This window comes from Saccostrea cucullata, unplaced genomic scaffold (assembly GCF_032062105.1).
Source record: "Saccostrea cucullata isolate Sc308-1 unplaced genomic scaffold, CSIRO_AGI_Scuc_v1 ctg473, whole genome shotgun sequence".
Lineage (NCBI taxonomy): Eukaryota > Metazoa > Mollusca > Bivalvia > Ostreida > Ostreidae > Saccostrea > Saccostrea cuccullata.
In genome coordinates, this window is record NW_026938446.1 from 686,215 (window position 1) to 703,612 (window position 17,398).

General features: G+C 33.9%; 1 protein-coding gene and 1 long non-coding RNA gene across 7 annotated transcripts in view; one reads left to right on the forward strand and one right to left on the reverse strand.

Annotated features, from left to right (window-relative positions):
* Positions 1-17,213, reverse strand: part of LOC134250308 (heterogeneous nuclear ribonucleoprotein A2 homolog 2-like) — a 120,091-nt gene extending 102,878 nt beyond the window's left edge. Inside the window, exons 1-16 of one of the 3 annotated variants that reach the window (XM_062732674.1) lie at positions 17,125-17,213; positions 16,124-16,196; positions 14,427-14,558; positions 14,161-14,278; positions 13,977-14,000; positions 13,143-13,273; positions 12,842-12,883; positions 12,230-12,356; positions 11,676-11,797; positions 11,213-11,392; positions 10,914-11,012; positions 10,658-10,686; positions 10,265-10,296; positions 9,782-9,849; positions 9,620-9,655; positions 8,555-9,187 (exon numbers count right to left, since the gene is read on the reverse strand). In XM_062732674.1, the coding sequence (XP_062588658.1) occupies positions 9,624-9,655; positions 9,782-9,849; positions 10,265-10,296; positions 10,658-10,686; positions 10,914-11,012; positions 11,213-11,392; positions 11,676-11,797; positions 12,230-12,356; positions 12,842-12,883; positions 13,143-13,273; positions 13,977-14,000; positions 14,161-14,278; positions 14,427-14,558; positions 16,124-16,190 (1,203 nt within the window). In that variant the 5' untranslated portion in view covers positions 16,191-16,196; positions 17,125-17,213 and the 3' untranslated portion in view covers positions 8,555-9,187; positions 9,620-9,623. Of the gene's footprint in view, positions 1-8,554; positions 9,188-9,619; positions 9,656-9,781; positions 9,850-10,264; positions 10,297-10,657; positions 10,687-10,913; positions 11,013-11,212; positions 11,393-11,675; positions 11,798-12,229; positions 12,357-12,841; positions 12,884-13,142; positions 13,274-13,976; positions 14,001-14,160; positions 14,279-14,426; positions 14,559-16,123; positions 16,197-17,124 lie in introns of those variants that run through there. The other 2 variants (XM_062732675.1, XM_062732676.1) reach the window with 2 other exon arrangements.
* Positions 138-4,752, forward strand: LOC134250314 (uncharacterized). 4 transcript variants are annotated; one of them, XR_009988466.1, is made up of 5 exons: positions 2,072-2,434; positions 2,523-2,599; positions 2,710-3,212; positions 3,507-3,785; positions 3,909-4,752. It is a non-coding gene; the product is annotated as an uncharacterized LOC134250314 (long non-coding RNA). The 4 variants fall into 4 exon arrangements; XR_009988467.1 differs by having other exon boundaries at positions 2,710-3,208; XR_009988468.1 differs by having other exon boundaries at positions 3,690-3,785; positions 3,909-4,750.
* Positions 17,214-17,398: the final 185 nt, after the last annotated feature.

Consider the following 17,398-nt stretch of genomic DNA (forward strand, 5'->3'; position numbering starts at 1 on the left):
AGAAATTCTAATGACTTCCCCTGCCAGTACATAGCCTCTCCACAACAAGTCCTATGCGATGCCTCCACGTGGAAGCAGACGGATACTGGGTATCATTTTGTCCTAGGCTAAGTTCGCAAGGGCGCATGGGAAGATGAGTCTCAAAAGCATTGGTAAACATCTCATATAGGATCTCTCCTGATCACAAACCCAATTTAGTAGTAGAATCAATTGATATAAGTGCTGGTTTTTAAAAGACTTGTGAACCTTTGTTCATTTTATGTCTTTGTCATCTTTTTAGCTCACCTGAGCCGAAGGCTAAAGTGAGCTTTTCTGATCACATTTTGTCCGGCGTCCGTCTGTCTGTCCGTCTGTCTGTCTGTCTGTCTGTCCGTCTGTCTGTAAACTTTTCACATTTTTGACTTCTTCTCAAGAACCACTGGGCCAATTTTGACCAAACTTGGTACCAAGCATTCTTGAGTAAAGGGGAATTTAAATTGTTAAAATGAAGGGCCAAGTTTCCTCACAAGGGGAGATAATCAAGAAAAGACAAAACTAGGGTGGGGTCATTAAAAAATCTTCTCAAGAACCACTGGGCCAGAAAAGCTGAAACTTCTGTGGAAGCATCCTGGGGTAGTGTAGATTCTAAATTGTTCAAATCATGACCCCCCGCGGTTGGGCGGGGCCACAATGGGGAATCAAATTTTTACATAGAAATATATAGGAAAAATCTTTGAAAATCTTCTGCTCAAGAACCACTGGGCCAGAAAAGCTGAAACTTATGTGGAAGCATCCTGGGGTAGTGTAGATTTCAAATTGTCTAAATTTTGATCAGTGGGGTAGGGTGGGGTCACAATATGTGTTACAAGGGGGAAATCTGGTAAAGAACAGAATCGTCAAAGCTTCTCAGGTGAGCGATGTGGCCCATGGGCCTCTTGTTTGTAAAATTTCACATTTTTATCTGTGGTCAAATTCAACGAAACTTGGCAAAGAGTATCCTTGGATAAATGCCATTATGGGATTTAAGTTTATTCAAATGAAGGCCCACTCCCTCTTCAAATGGAAGATTACTTCAAATAAGAGAAAAATTAAGGACATCTTTTAAAAATCTTCTTTTCAAGAACCACTGAGACAGGAAAGAGACACTTATATAGCACCATCCTCAGGTAGTGTAGATTCAAAATTAGTCAAATCAAGACCCCATGTTGGTGTCAGAATAGGGGATCAAAAATATATATAATACTGTAGATTCCTTATTTTTCACGAGTAATTATTGCGAATAGGCTTTTCACCGTCAAATCACAAAAATAATAATTCGCAAATGCATGGTTGGTTAAAAGATTTACATAGAATTCAGCGCCATAAAAATAAAGGCGAGTAATCTAATTTTGTGTGTGGTGCTTCTCATGAAATTACGCGAAAATTAATTCCACGCAAATATTTAGGAATGTACAGTATGTAGGGATATACTTTTTTTTTTCTCAAGCCACAATTAGTTATATTGATAGCAAATCATCCTTTGGGTGTGAAGATTTCATTTTGTTCAAATCATGTCTACCGGGAAGAGGTTTGGGCCACATTGGACAATTAAAGTTTTACATTGGATTATATTGGAAATATTTTTAGAAATCTTCTCAGAAACAAATATGTCATGACTGGTGATATGTATAAGGTAGCATCTTCTTGTAGTGTAGATTTAAGTTTGTTCAAATCATGACTCCCAGGTGAAGGGCAGGGCCCCAATGGTGGATCAAAATGGACAGGGGAATACTGTAAATCACTTTTTATTCGCGAGAACTTTATTTTCACATTACCAATGAGACAGTATGGTTGCGAAAATTTCATTCTTGCGTATAATATAATTCCTTAAGATTATATAGAGCAATGACCACAATTTTGAAAATTTTGTCTCTCTAAAAGAGTCATTGACTATCTCGCGAAAATTAAGTAATTTACAGTATATTGGAAACGTGTTCTCAATAATACCAAAGCCATGTATAGTCATATTGATATGGAAGCATCCTTAGGTAGTGTAGATTCAAATTTGTCCAATTCTTGATTTCAGGGGGCAGGGAGGGGCATCAGTGGGGATAAAATTTTAACAAAGGAATATATAGGAAAAAATTTTATGTTCAAGAACAGCTAAGCCAATGTTATTGATATGAAAATGTCTCCAGGTAGTTATTCAAGCCCCCTTCTCCTCTTCCTAAATGTTATACTTTTCAGTACTGGACTAATTTGTCATTTACTATCCAATATGCTTAGGTGAGCATATTGCCCATTGGCCACTAGTTTATTTTAGAAATCTTCTCACTTGGTATGAAGTGCAAGTGATCCCCGTTTGGTGTCTGTTAATTTTTATCTTTTTAAGAGGAATACTTTTAAGGCTGAACAGGATCCTGAAGTGAGGAGGACTCCCTCTTTCATTGAACTGCATACAGCAGCAGAAAGCAGGGTAAGATTCAGATTTTACTTCTTGTATCTTTGCTTGCCTATTGATGTTGGCTGTACCAAGCTTTAACATCTGGACCTTCAATTGACAGATTTCAGTTCCCCTTTGATTCAGAAGAGGAACAACAATGGAGGACCAAGGTCATCAATATAAGTCTGTGTTTTGCAGGTATTTATGTTTCAAAAGTGGTAAGCAACAAGCTGCTTTTTACTGAAGCTTCTCACTTGGTATGAAGTGCAAGTGTTTCCCCTTTTATGTCTCTGTTTTATCTTTTTAAGCAGAAGAAAGTTAAGACTGACCAGGAATTTTAATTGAGGAAGAGTCCCTTTCCCATTCCGCTGCAGCCATGAAGAGAATTTTAATACTAAGAATCAGACTTTACTTCTTTTTTACCTATGGAACTTCATCATGACCCACTTTAACAGGCAGGAGTCTTACAAATATTTTTTATTTAATTATTTCTGACATATCTTTGTCCTCCCTACTCTAAAGTAACTATGCTTTCCTCTCCTTGCCCCAATATTCCACCTTATTCCTAGCTATCATAACCTTATTGTCTTTATTTGCTTTTTGATTTTCAAGCTAATAATGTTGTAATGATTATGTTCATTTGAATTTCTGTGATTATTACATTGCTTTGTATTATTGCTTATCTTCTCTCCATCAAGTATTTCCAAGGAATTTGACAAGGGAAGAGGACCAGTGCTGATCGACCAAGTGAAGAAAAAGAAGAGTCTATTGCCAAGCTTTGTACAGCAGCCAATATCTGATTAAGGAGTGGGTAAAAAGATTTATTTTTTGCAATTTACAAATTTTCTTTATACACTTGTCAAATCATAGGTCCAGGGGGATTTACTTCTGCTGCACAACAGCAAGACTGTTGCAATAACAAGAGGGCATCCCGAGGATGTGTTGTTTCAAATTACGTTACATCATGATCCCTTTGGACTAGGATTAGTAAAAAAAAATATGAATTAAGAATTTTTCTTTTGATGACAAAGTCAAGGTGACTCAGGTGAACATTTTGGCACAAGGTTTTTTTCATTATCTTTGGATTTTCTTTGTTAACAAGTAGAAGATGAGACTGATCTCAATCAGTTAACAAGAATGTGGAAAGTAAGGACTTACTACTGTCTAACCTAAACATTGATGGTTAGTCAGATCAGATGCATGTAAAGCTCTAGACCTTGCATTATGTGAATTAGAGGAGATTTTGACTCTCTCATTGCTTGGATTCTTAGTGTCTTTTTGTTAATAGGCAGACGGTTATGCTGGCATTGATCCTGTTTCCAAAGCAGATCAACATGATTCCTCAAGACTCCAAAGAGATCAACTATGGGACCTGAAAATAAAGGTAAGTCACACATGTACAAGCTCTGCAAAATCCTTCTATTCTGTAAAAATATGTTAGCTATTTTTCATTTCTTAAGATTTTATTAATATTTATGTTGAGTCCTTGTGATTTCTTTTTTTACAGGCAGACTGCCATCAATTTCATGTTTCTTTGATAGCAGACAAATATGCTTCAACAATAGTGCAGAGAGTAATTTAAGGTTTGGACTGCAAGTGATGGACACACTAAATAACTCAACTCAAAGAATTCAATGGATAGTGCTGAGTACATTATTATATATCTACAAAGTGATGGGCACACTAAATAGCTTAACTGACAGAATTCAATGGACCGTGCTGAGAACATTGTTATATATCTACAAAGTGATGGACACACTAAATAGCTTAACTGACAGAATTCAATGGACCGTGCTGAGTACATTGTTATCTACAAAGTGATGGACACACTAAATAGCTTAATTCACAGAATCCAGTGGACAGAGTTGAGTATGTACTAATATCTACAAAGTGAAGGACACAGTAAACAGCTTAATTCTCAGGATTCAGTGTACCATGCTGAGTACATAACTCATTAAGGATAACTCATATGACATCCACAGCAGATCACTCAAAGTTATGTTACTACATTATTGTACAACTTTTCATATACTACGTTATTTTTTCTGAATGTTTTTTTTTGTATCTGTATATCATATTTTTTAATTTAAAAAAGTTAAAGATTGGATTTTTAAGCAAAAATATCAAGAGAGGTATTAATCAGTGCTTGTCTGAACATCTAAGCTTAAGAGAAAGGGAGGTAATTTTTTTTATTGTGAATCCTTGTCCAGAGCATATGCTTTCTCCCCTTGGTCCAATGTGGCTAATACTTCTCTCACAGAGTGCCACTGGTCAATGGATGTGTAATGACCTTGAACAAAGTTTCTAGGCCAAGAGTCAAGGTTAAAACCCCTTTCAGCTACTTTATATTTTTATGTTCAAATGCTGAAAGTGGGACCCTTTGAGATGGCCATAATCTCAATGATATCTAATTTTAGATTGAAAATTGCTAGAAAAGATAAAGTGATCTCATTGTAACATTATTATTTTTTAGTGTTTTAGATTATAAATAAATATAACAATATGTAAAATCTAAATTCTTTTGTATTTTCTCTCCTTTGATTTACATAGCAGGCCTTGCAGTTTTTAGCTCATATGATATTTTCTGATCACCTGTTGTCCGTCGTCCATTCGTCTGACTGTCCATTCATTTGTAAACTTTTCACATTTTCAGCTTATTCTTGAGAACCATTGGGCCAATTTTGACCAAACTTAGTACAAAACATCCTTGTGTAGTGGGAGTTTAAATTATAAAAATAAAGTCCCCTTCCGAGGGGAAATTGTCAAGAATATACAAAAATAGGGTGGGGTCATAAAAAAACTTTCTCAAGAACCACTGGGCCAGAAAAGCTTAAACTTCTGTGGAAGCATCCTGGGGTAGTGTTACTAGTGTAGATTCTAAATTGCTTGGATCATGACCCCTGGGGATTGGGAAAGGTCAAGATAGGTATTAGGGGAAAATCTATTTAATAACATAATGGCCAAAGTTACTCAGGTGAGTGATGTGGCCCATGGGCTTCTTGCTTATCTAATTTAGTTTAGATTTTCTAGATGTTTCATATTTTTTCAATTTTTCTTGAAAAGCATAACTGATGTACATGTAATTGTAAAAACTGTGTTTGTCCCTTGTGATACATGATTAATTTATGTCAGTTTGAATTTATCATATATATTAAAATACACTATTATACAGTCTGTTTGTCATGGAATTAAATTTGTTGAGTTTTTATTCCACCTCTATAATTGAAGATTTTGGGGCATATTTTGATAACCTGTCTGTCTGTTTATGTGTCTCCAAATTTACTAATTTTTACGACCTATGGCCATTCCTTTTGAGCTTTTTTTAACCTTTAAGTTAGACTATGACCTACCTTGGTAAAAAAAAAAATGATGTGAATGACTAGTGCTAGGGCTTTCATATTTCAAATGTGTATTCCTTGTAATGAAACTTCCCTTTTTACCCCAAACAAAGGAAGTTTTAGGGATATATAGGAATCACATTATCTGTGAATGTAATTTTTAGTCTAGGCTCTAACTTTGATATATGGAAACATTGGAAGCTTATACTTGTTATAGAGCTTGCTTGTAATGACCCGACAGTGAGTCCTGATCTAACAAAAGGTCATTCCTGCAAGTTCAAGGTCACTGGCCTAAAAGTATGAAATTTTTGTCTGGGTCATAACTTTGTAGAAAGAATCACTGGAAGCTCAAACCTGGTACAGGGATTGCTTATGACCCAAAAATGTGTCATGATCTTATCCAGTCATTCCATTTAGTTCAAGGTTACTAGTAGAAAAAAGGTATGACATAACTTGACTTTGGAGAGTCAGTGGAAGCTCATACTCGGTACAGATATTGCTTATGATCAAAGAATATGCCTTGACCTTTATCCAAGGTCATTTTGGCGATTTCAAGGTCACTGGTAGAAAAAAGAAAAAAAATGTCTCGGCTAAAACTTTATTTGGAAAAGAATTGGTACGGGTATTGTTTTTGAAATAAGGAAAGTTATTATTTTAATCCAGTACGTGTCAATGCAGCAAGTTCAAAGTTACAGACAGAATAGTGTAAAATTATTTTTTCAAAACTTTAACTTAACAATGTAGAAATACTAGGAGTTCGTACTTGATACAAAGATTGCTCATTGGAACCTGATACAGGTACTGTTTATGAACCTAAGGAGTGTCATGATTTTAATTCGAAGTCAAATAGCAAGTGAAAGGTTGGTGGTATAAGAATTAAAAATTATGACAAGCCTTTATTATCTGATGGAGAAATATCTGTACGTATGCACGATGATTCACTTAAAGTTTACTAATGATAAAAGTATATGTGAATTTTGCCTAGTCTCAGTCTTTTTGGCAAGAAATTGAAATGAAATGGCAAACTGGAAAAAAAATTCATTTTGGACCAATCCCGATCAAAATAAAACCATAATGAATAAAATAACAATTTATTGCCTTCTTTATTGTCCCCCGCTTTAGCAAAAGCGAGGGGACATTAAATCTCATTCGTCTGTCCGTCCGTCGCAAAAACTTTAAGCTTGCCCATTATTTTTGATTTAGTGGAGCTATGACTTTCACATTTCACTTGTGTGACCCTTGTGAGAAGACCTTTCTTTGGGTACCACCATATTTGACCTTTTGACCTAGACCTTGGAGTTTGACCAACTTTTACACAAAAAATCCAAACTTTTACTTTGGCCATATCTTTTGAATAGTAGAAACTAGGAATTTCATATTTCACATATGCATTTTTTGTGTCAAGGCCTTTCATTGGATACCAACAATTTTGACCTTTTAACTTTGACCTTAGAGACCTATGAAAAACTTTTACCTTGACCATAACTTTTGAACGGAAAGGGCTAGGGCTATCGTACTTCACATATGTAATCCTTGTGAAAAGACCTTTCATTGGATACCAAGAACTTTGACCCTTTGACCTTGACCATGGAGATTGACCTAATTTTCAAAAACTTTGACCATGGCCACAACTTTTGAACGGTAGATACTACATGTAGGACTTCATATTATTGCACATATGTATTTTTTGTCGCAAGACCTTTCATTGGATACCAACAACTTTGACCTTTTGACCTTGGAGATTTCCGTACTTATGAAAAAACTTTAACCTTGACCATATCTTTTGAATGGTAGAAACTAGGACTTACATATTTCACATATGTATTTTTTGTGGCAAGGCCTTTCATTGGATACCAACCATTCTGACATTTTGACTTTGACCTTGGAGATTTCCGTACTTTTGAAAAAAAAAGTTTAACCTTGACCATAACATTTGAACGGTAAGGGCTAAGGCTTTCGTACTTCACATATGTAATCCTTATGAGAAGACCTTTCATTGGATACCAAGAACTTTGACCCTTTGACCTTGACCTTGGAGATTGACTTACTTTTCCAAAAGTTTTACCTTGGCCATAACTATTGAACGGTTAAGGTTAGGGTTTTCATCCTTCACATATGTATTACTTGTGACCTTTTTAAAGAAATCAACAACTCAGATCCTTTCACCTTGGAGTTTGACCTACTTTTCAAAAATGTATCCTTGGCCATAACTTTCTTTTAAACAGGGGGGTGGGTTTTGTATTTCACAATCGTATTTCTTGTCTGAAAACCCTACTTTGGGTAATATCAAATATATTTCATTTGAATTAAGAAAAGTTAAATCTTTGTTATGTTGCCATATGAGGTCATCTGTGTTTCACAAACACATCTTGTTCCTTATATCGAGAAGAGATAGGACTTTCATATTTGACATGTGCATTACCTGTGACAAGATATTTCCGAGCATGCTATGAATTCTTACCCCTTGACCTTGACCTTCACAATTGACCTTATTTTAAAAAAAAAATCAACTTCAGTGATAATTTCTAAATAAATGACATATGATAGGGTGTTCATATTAGACACAATGTGTCATAAAAAATGACATCTCATCCACAAAGACACTGAAAGCGGGGGACTACAATTCTTTGAATTTGCTTGTTAAAATCTAAAATACTACTGTAGAATTTTTGCTCAGATTACAATAGTGGGATGAGCAAAATATATTGTACATTATATGCACGATACAAAATTGTTACTTCCTGGTTTCTACATGAATATACTCAACTTTTCAACATTTAAGACCTTATCCTGTTATTATGAGATACTTCTAGAATTACAAGATAAAAAGTGTTTATTCAGGAAAACACAAAACATAGTTGGAAGATTTTTTCAAATTTATGTGTTCAAAATTTCAAGAGTATATATTTTTTAAATACTTTTTCTTTTCTAACACTTTTTATGACCCCTCTTTGAGGAGATCCTTTTTATCATAAGCACATTAGCATGCTTTCTTCAATACAGATCCTTCCATCGTAATAACATCTTTATCTGCTTAAAAAAACTTGTATCTGACAAATTGCATGAGCATTATCTATAGATACTTTTTCATGCAGTATCTGAAGTAGCATTTCACACACTTAATCACACTTTTTCATTAAAATGTTAGCTAAATTAATTAACCATCTTGGTAAAATGACAAAATAGAAAAAAAAAAAGATCCAATATCTTATGAATTTCATGTACATTTAATACCTTAACATGAAAATCCACTTGACATGTGTAAAAAAAAAGATTGACATGATACGAACAACAGCAATATGATGCATGATGATACATACATTTATATGTATATATAAAAAAAACTTGGATTTTCATTCAAAATAGTGTCTTTGAATGCATGAATGTCTATGTCTATTTTCACATCACAACAAATCTGTAATCCTCAGATGGTAACATTTCTTTCTCCCTGAAAAGAAAAAGAAAATCTGCATTCAAACAGTATACTATAGAATTATAAAGGGAATTGATATAACATAATTTTGTATTATGATCTGGGTCTTTTTTTGTGAATAAATGTCAAGCACATTAACTACTAGTAAAATTTCTCTGTCTGTGTTAGCATGATTACAACAACAGCATTTAATATTTTTTGCTTTAAAAATTTATGAAACCATATACATGGAGAATGACCTCATTCAATTTGAACTTTTCGAATTCCCTAGTATTCACCTATTTCATGTCTACATGTATATTCAATCATTATATATATAAATGTTTTTCGAATCAATGTCTGTCCAAATTTTCTATTCCAAAATGTCTGTGTTTCAATGTCACACATTTTTTGCTAAAACTATCTGTAAAATTCTGAATCAGTTTTCTTCAATACAAAAAAACTCACCTGTTCACCACATATTTCCTCGTCTGTTTCTATTGCCTGAATAACAAAAAAATAATTCTTCACAAAATAGTTAGAATTTGATTATCTTTGTCAACTAAATGATAAACAAGGGATCTGATGATAAAGCTATATTTATCACAAGTTTATCTCTGAATGATTTACCTCTCATTCTTTTGTTTGGTGCTGAATAGTCATCATCTCCATAGTAACCAGACTGGTAACTTCCAAAACTGCAAAAATATCACAATTTTTTAAGATACATGTACATGTACATCATGAAATTTTTACACAGAGATGACAAAGTATACAGGTCGACAGTAAAACTTGGTTATAACGAAGACACTGGGACCTATGAATTTACTCCGCTATATCTGTAATTCGTTTTATCCGTATAAGGAAATTGTTAATTTTATATAGCTCGGGATCCAAGATAACTTCGCTACATCCATGAATTCACAATATCCCTGTTCGTACTAAATGAGTTTTACTGCATTAAGTAATATTTACATGTACATGTTAATCTACTCACAATGCTTGTAAATTACTTTTTGAAAATGAAACACAGTTTGTACTTAACTGCCATGGTTATGACAATGTCAATAAAATGAATTGAATTAAATATAGTATATGTAAGGATATACATACTTATCTCCGAATCCTTGATCATAGTCTCCATACTGAAATTTCAAATTAAACATTTCATTAAAATTAGCCTCATTCCAACCCTCCCACCTAATAAATCACAAGTAAACATTGTTGCCATCTCAAAATTTCCTTGAATAACCACTTTATCTTGTTTTTTTCCACATAAAACTGGTGCTATATATATAGTCAATTCCTATCATTAATTAACTTAAGTATGTATAATTCCAAGACAATCTGTGCACTGGGCTACCATGAGTAATACAGGAAAGTTTTAACCATTCATGATTTCCCAAATACTTTCGATACAAATATATACTGAAAGAAATGTACTTTAGTAATTCCCCCTTCTTACTGGAAAGGGTATGATATAGATACTAAGTTAAGATTACTTACCCCACTACTCTGGCCCATAGGTGGGTTCCCTGGAAAGAAAAAAAAATCCACATTTAAAAAATAATCCTTAATTCAAATCTGTGAAGAACATTTTCCATACAACATTAATATGTGCCAGGAGTGGTATTTTTTAATACTGTCTGCATTTAAGAAATTCAATTCCCATTTTTACATGATACACACTTTGAATATTGATATAATTAAGTGAAAATCTTGATATTGATTTCATCCTTATCTGACATTCTGCAGCACTCACCCCCATATCCCTGGGGTCCCCCTGGACCTCCCCCCACCATGGATGCCAAGTTCTGCATCTGATTCATCAACATCTGGTTCATTTTCTCCTGTTTCATCACTGAAAGTACATATCAACATACCACAGAGTGCATCAAGTCTCAAATAACAAGTACATCTTCAGGACACCCGAGTCCTGTGAGTTATATTTCTTGAAGGCAGCTATATTTTTTCCAGTTTCGATTATTTTTATTTTATATTTTATATAATTTTGATTTTTCCTTTGGATTGTTTTATGCTCTCAATTTATAGGACACTTACTGTAATTCTGTCCGTACTCTCCTCCCATGGGACCGGCTCTGTAGTCACGACGACCTCTGTCTCTGTTGCCATAGTAACCTCCGCCCCCACCACCACCACCACCACCCCCACGGTTCCTTTTCCTCCAGCCTCCCGACTGTTCTTTGTGTTGCTTCTTCTGTCTTTCCGCGGGATCATCCACTAATAGAAATGATAAAATGCTATCTTGGACAATCTGCTGTTTACTTTGTTTATAAATTACTTAGTCAAAGCAAAGGATAAATGTATGTAAATATCTATTCAATATGATAGACATTCACACGTTTTAAATGAAACCATTTAAGACACACCAGGAAAAATCACAAAATTCCCTACATTTCTTCAAAACTACCTCATATCAAACTATAAACAAATTTGACCCATTCGTGAGAACCGAGAGTTTCAGAAATGAAAGCAACATTCGCACTATATATTAAGTACGTACAATCTTCAGGTGCTGGGAAGTACCAGTCCACAGTGCAGTTGGTTTCTCCAATTAGAACCACAGGACTTCTCTCCAGAGCTGCTGCACAATCCTTCCCAGATACAAAATCGAGAATGGCTACCCTGTAAACAGAGGCAATGCTTTAAATCTTGCCACTTTATCCTGCCTTTTTTTCTAATTCAAGCTTTTACTCCTTTAACTACATATTTCCATGAATGGATACATATAAATCTGATATTTATCCAAAAAAGTATTTCCTTGATTTTGTACAATTTAAATAATAGAAATAATTGCTCAACTTTCTACAATTAGACATCACAATTCAACTTTCTGAGAAAAAAAAAGACATAACTGTTCAACTCAGCTGTAGAGAACAACAGCAGAAAAAAATATTACTTATACAATGGAATATAGTGACCTTTACCTCTCTCCCTCCGTTCAAACACACACAGACAGTAACACACTGACTATGAGCATTACAAAATTCACTGCATGTTCTGAAAATATCAGTAGAACGAAAGCACCAGCCATGGTGGCGAGTGGCTAACACTTACCCGAGCTTCTTCCCCTCTTTATCGACGGGCATGTTGACACTAGAAACATCTGGGAACATGGCCCTTAAAACCTCTTCAGTAGTTTCTTGTGGTATGTCATGAACATACAGAGTTTTATTTTTATGTCCTGTAAATTCACAAGTCAAATCAAAACCCTGTCACCCCTTCTTAGTGGGAAACATATGTCTGAGTGGTAATGACCAGTTATAATATTTGTATGGAACAGTCCATGAGAAGGGGGTGACAAGGTTAAGTTGAAACCATTGTGGTTTCTTTAATCTTATTTCATTGGGTGACATATGCCAGAATCTAGCAAGAGTCAGCATCCAAGCACACAACACTGAAGAGTAACAACTTCTGTCAATGAAAAGAGCATCATCATGTTTATACTGCTCAACATTCAAAAGAACATTTAAGTATGAAAATATTATATCTGGCACAAAGCCTTCAATATTCAGTATTTCACTTTTTCTGTTCAAATGGATCATTTATTTAGAAAAAAATTTATTTGAAAGTTCCTAGGAAAGAAATTTTTTTGGAAGCAGCTCGAAACAAAATGTAAACCCCGTTGAGGATTTGTTCTGCTGCTTTGATGTTTTTGTCTATATTTACCAAATTTGGCATCAGGATACTTTTCCTTTATCTTCTGTGTACCTAAACAACACAAAAAATGCAATCAGTCTCCAAAAGAACCAATTTCTCTTCCATTTATGATCAAGGACAATTATATATACATATATATGACTTTCAGTTCATAAAAATAGACCACAATAAACAGTGAACAAACACAATTAATGAAAATAATGTCTTATAAGCAAGCAAAACTTTAACAGGTGTATCAATTGTATTCTAATAATGCTAATAGCCTCCTCAAAGACCTATATATCTTAATATCAATATTGCAGTGACATACCAAGCATGGAAGCCAAAGCTTTGGGACACTCCATTTTAAAATCTTCTCCAGACAACTGTAGTTTTGCGAGCTTCTTGAGAATTGCCAGGGCCCCAATGGATCTCCATGGATCAAACCACAATGTAAGCACACTGTTTTAAACAGACAGAAAATTTTTAAAATCATATTACCGGGTAATATATAAATTTATGAAACAATTTTCTGATATGTAATGAGAAAATATCATTTATAAAGGGTTATTTTAATGAGCCAGAATTCACCATGGATCGGACAATATTCACCATGCATCAGAAAAACAGCAAATTGAACATGGATGGTGCCAAATCTCATCCCAGTGGCCCTTAAAACTCTCAATATGTTTTAAAATTACTGTGATTTGAAACATTTGTTTAGGAATTAAATTATCTTAATTGGAATGACTAGTGATCCACATATGAGGAGAGATTTTAGATACATCACATTGCCCCCCCCCCCTCCCCCCCTATAGGCCCTGCAATGTTTCGTAATATGGCAACTTGCTACTCTGAGTGTTCTATTTTCTAGTTGGAAGAAATTGAGTCCACTTCTAGATTCCACATAACCATAACTTGTACTTTCACTGAGCATATTGAATTTATTTTTATTTTTTAATTTCTGAAGAATCAGCTGTCAGTTGGATATTACACATGTATCTCTATACAAAATGGGATTACCCATGCATCTCAAAGTGTCTGATGCATGCTTAATTTGTGTCCGATGCATGGTGGGAAAAAAATCTTTAGAAAATTTATATAGATTTTGAAATAAAATTTTCTATTGATTTATCAATCAACGACAATCATTGACAAAACTCACCCAATTTTGACTCGTTCCCCTCCGCTGGAAGACAAAACAAGTCAATACACGGAGACATTCAGGTTTGATGCAAGTTAATTGTTTAAAGTTGTCCGATGCATGGTGAATTCACCCTACATAATAATTACATCTAATTATCAACAAAATACCACATGTTTCATGATTTATAAGATTTTTAAAATACCCCCTTCTCCTTTCCATTTCCAGGGTAGCCTTAGAACACCTGTGTAGAACTTGATGAAGGTCATGATTACTCAGATCTTTAATTAGAACAACAGAAAGCCTGATAGGTCCTTTGATGGCTGCCAAAAAAAGAAAAAAAACAACAAATTATTTAGAAACCACTTCCAATCTGCTTAACTGTGAAACTCTTAACAGACTGAATTTTAATGTGCAACATCCCCTTATGAAAACTTTTTTTAGTGCTTGATACTGATCAGAGCAACAAACCATTTGTCAACAGGGTGTTTTCTTCTTCACGTTTCTCGTGTTTGGTCTCTGTTTTCTCTTCTTCCTCTTCTTCTTCAGCGTCGTCCTTCTTAACTTCCACCAACTCTGCATTCTCTGTTGTATCCATTGTGTCTAGAATTTAGATCAAGTCTCTTTGAATTTAAATTGCAAAACTGAACTGACAATGTAAACCTTCATTACATGGATAAACTTTCATTAAAATCATATGAATTTAGTAAATATTTTCTTCAACATCTAAAATAAACAACAATTTTTTTTCTACTGGGTCAGGGACCAACCTAGACCCAAAAATTAGGGAGACTTCACTTCTCCCTCAGAGAAATTTAGGGAGAAGTTTTGAAATTTAGGGAGACTTCTTGGCGCGCATGACGCCCACTGATCATTATAAAACTTTTTAAAAATGAAACTATTTCATTGTTTATAACTTGAAATACTTTTCAATAATTTTTTTCTGTATTGAAATCCTAGTAAAAATAATTTAAGAAGGAGAAAAAGAATCTGAATTTTTTTTCCAATTACAAGGTATATCTAGCAAAAAAAAAAAGAACAACAACAAACAAAACAAATCAAATAAAATAAATAATGACAATGTAAAAGTTTTTTTTTCATTTTTTGCATAGGCTAATAATTAATATGCACAATTAAATTTTAAATTCTATCTTTTCATTTTAAATTTGAAGCCTCATTGCATAGTCATAATTTTGTTATTATCTCTTTAAAATTTGTTTTCAATCTTAATTTTTTTTTCTGAAAAAGTTTTGATGTACTACGTACTATATGCATGCTGATTGAACTCTGTATATCAGACATGTAATTTCTTAGACAGTCAATAACTACACAATTTAACAGTAAAATAGGTCTGTATTCACAGCATGAATTAATTATTTGGCAATAAAAAGATCTAAAATCATCTTCAACATCTTTGGCATGACATCGATATAGCTGACCAGCTGTTTTGCGTCTGGTTGTGCATAACTTGTAACGATGGACTTTATCATACCCGGAAGTGTAAAATCTAGAGGAGTTCCGTCAGAGTATTCGATGCATTGGACATTAGTAACAAAACAGGTGCAAGTGTCCTGCTGTTTCGTTTATTTCAGCAGTAATAAAACAGGATTTATAAACTACTGACGATTCTACCATGTTTCTTAATAGATTTGCTTCAGGATTTTCAATAATGGGGTTGCAAATGTTAGGGCGACTTTAACTTCGCTTTCATGATAAATTACGGCGAAGTTTGGAGCCCAAAAGCGACTATTTCGCCTCAGTCGCCCCCTCGGTTGGTCCCTGCTGGGTAATTTCATATTAAGGTTCAACTCTTTACCCCTTTATAATATCAGTGCAACCGCTACAAGTATTGTAGACAAGTTGATGAACTATAAAACTTACAAACATACAGTCATGACCATTTTAAGAAATCGCCTTCTCCTGAATGTCTGGCTAAAATTCAAAACTTTTTCAACCTCCAGGAAACAATATTTATTATTCCTTTTTTTCAGTCCGTTAACAAATATGTTGAATTAAATTTTTCCTGGGGAAAAAAAATTTCCCTATAGAACCAATTCTTTTTTATGCCATGAACATGATGAAAGACAGGGCAAATGGACTTTATTTAAAAAATAGTCTAGAAACACCCTTATAACATAGTATTTGATTATCCAGTTTATCAGTTTTACCTGATTCCTTTTTTGCTTCTTCTTCCCCAGCTAACAACTTCTCCTCCATTGCTGCATCATCAGCCATTTTGATCTAGAATTGTAGAAATCATACAATATACAAATTATCTGCCAATGAATATACATGTAATCACTGCATGCAATATGTATCATGGTGCTTTGTATTGTCGCATTCTGGACTAAGCATTTCCAGCTAAAAACAACCAAAAGGCATTCTTTAGGACAGTTGATGAGGATAGACTGTGAAAGAAATTTCAGTCTTTTACATCCTTATATGGAATTAGAATGCTTTTTTTTTTCCTTTCAAATTTATAAGTAACTTATTTTCAATAGTAGAAAAACCTGAAGTTTCCGAATTTGTTTTCCCTTTCTATATCCATCAACTGTCCTAAAAGAGCGTATTTGGATTGTTTCTAGCCTGAAATGTGTATTGTAGAGGCTCTAAAGGGATAATTTAAGCATTATGTCTTTAGTTTTAGGAGAATCTTTATTTGATAGATCTGAGTAAAATAAAGGAAAAAAAAAACAAAGGTTGAAACGAGGAAGGGATCCACAATGGTGACTTCCCTTGTGTTGTTTTAATATAGTGTACACGATTTTTAAATAATTAATAATTACACGCCGGGAGCAGGCCCCTGTGACCCAACCTAATCTTGATTTGAATAATGCATTTAATGGGAAACAACTCTTTCTATTTTCTAAGTAATGATGCATGTCAATATTGAATATTGTATTTTCAGTATTGGCAATTTTTAAGGGCTACTTGATACAATTTCATTTTATATTTGCAAATATACGAACAAAATTGAAACAATCAACACTTAGTTATTTACATGCTGCAGTTTGTAACACAAAATGAAAGAGGATGGAAAAATAAATCACACCATAATGTCACCTCAGTGAATGTCCAAAGCATATGGTATATTCTTGCAAAGCTAGAGTTAATTCTTTTTTTTTCAGAAATACGCATATTCAAAAAACTTGTGACCTTAACTACAAACCTAAGTCTTTCTTTTTTTTCTTCTAAATATTTGACAATCAGCTTTCGAAGTAGGCCAACACCACGCCACAGAGACTGTCACGTGATATAAACCTCCCGGATGACATATGCAATTAGTAAACCTTTCGTAAAGATTTCGTATACTAAACGAAAACGCGTTTCTATTATTTTTAAAGTTTTTGAAGATTGGTGCTTCGATAGAGAGATAAACTAATCCTTATTTTTTAAATGTTTATATCGATGAAATCTTCCAATCATTTATAAGTGCATACTGA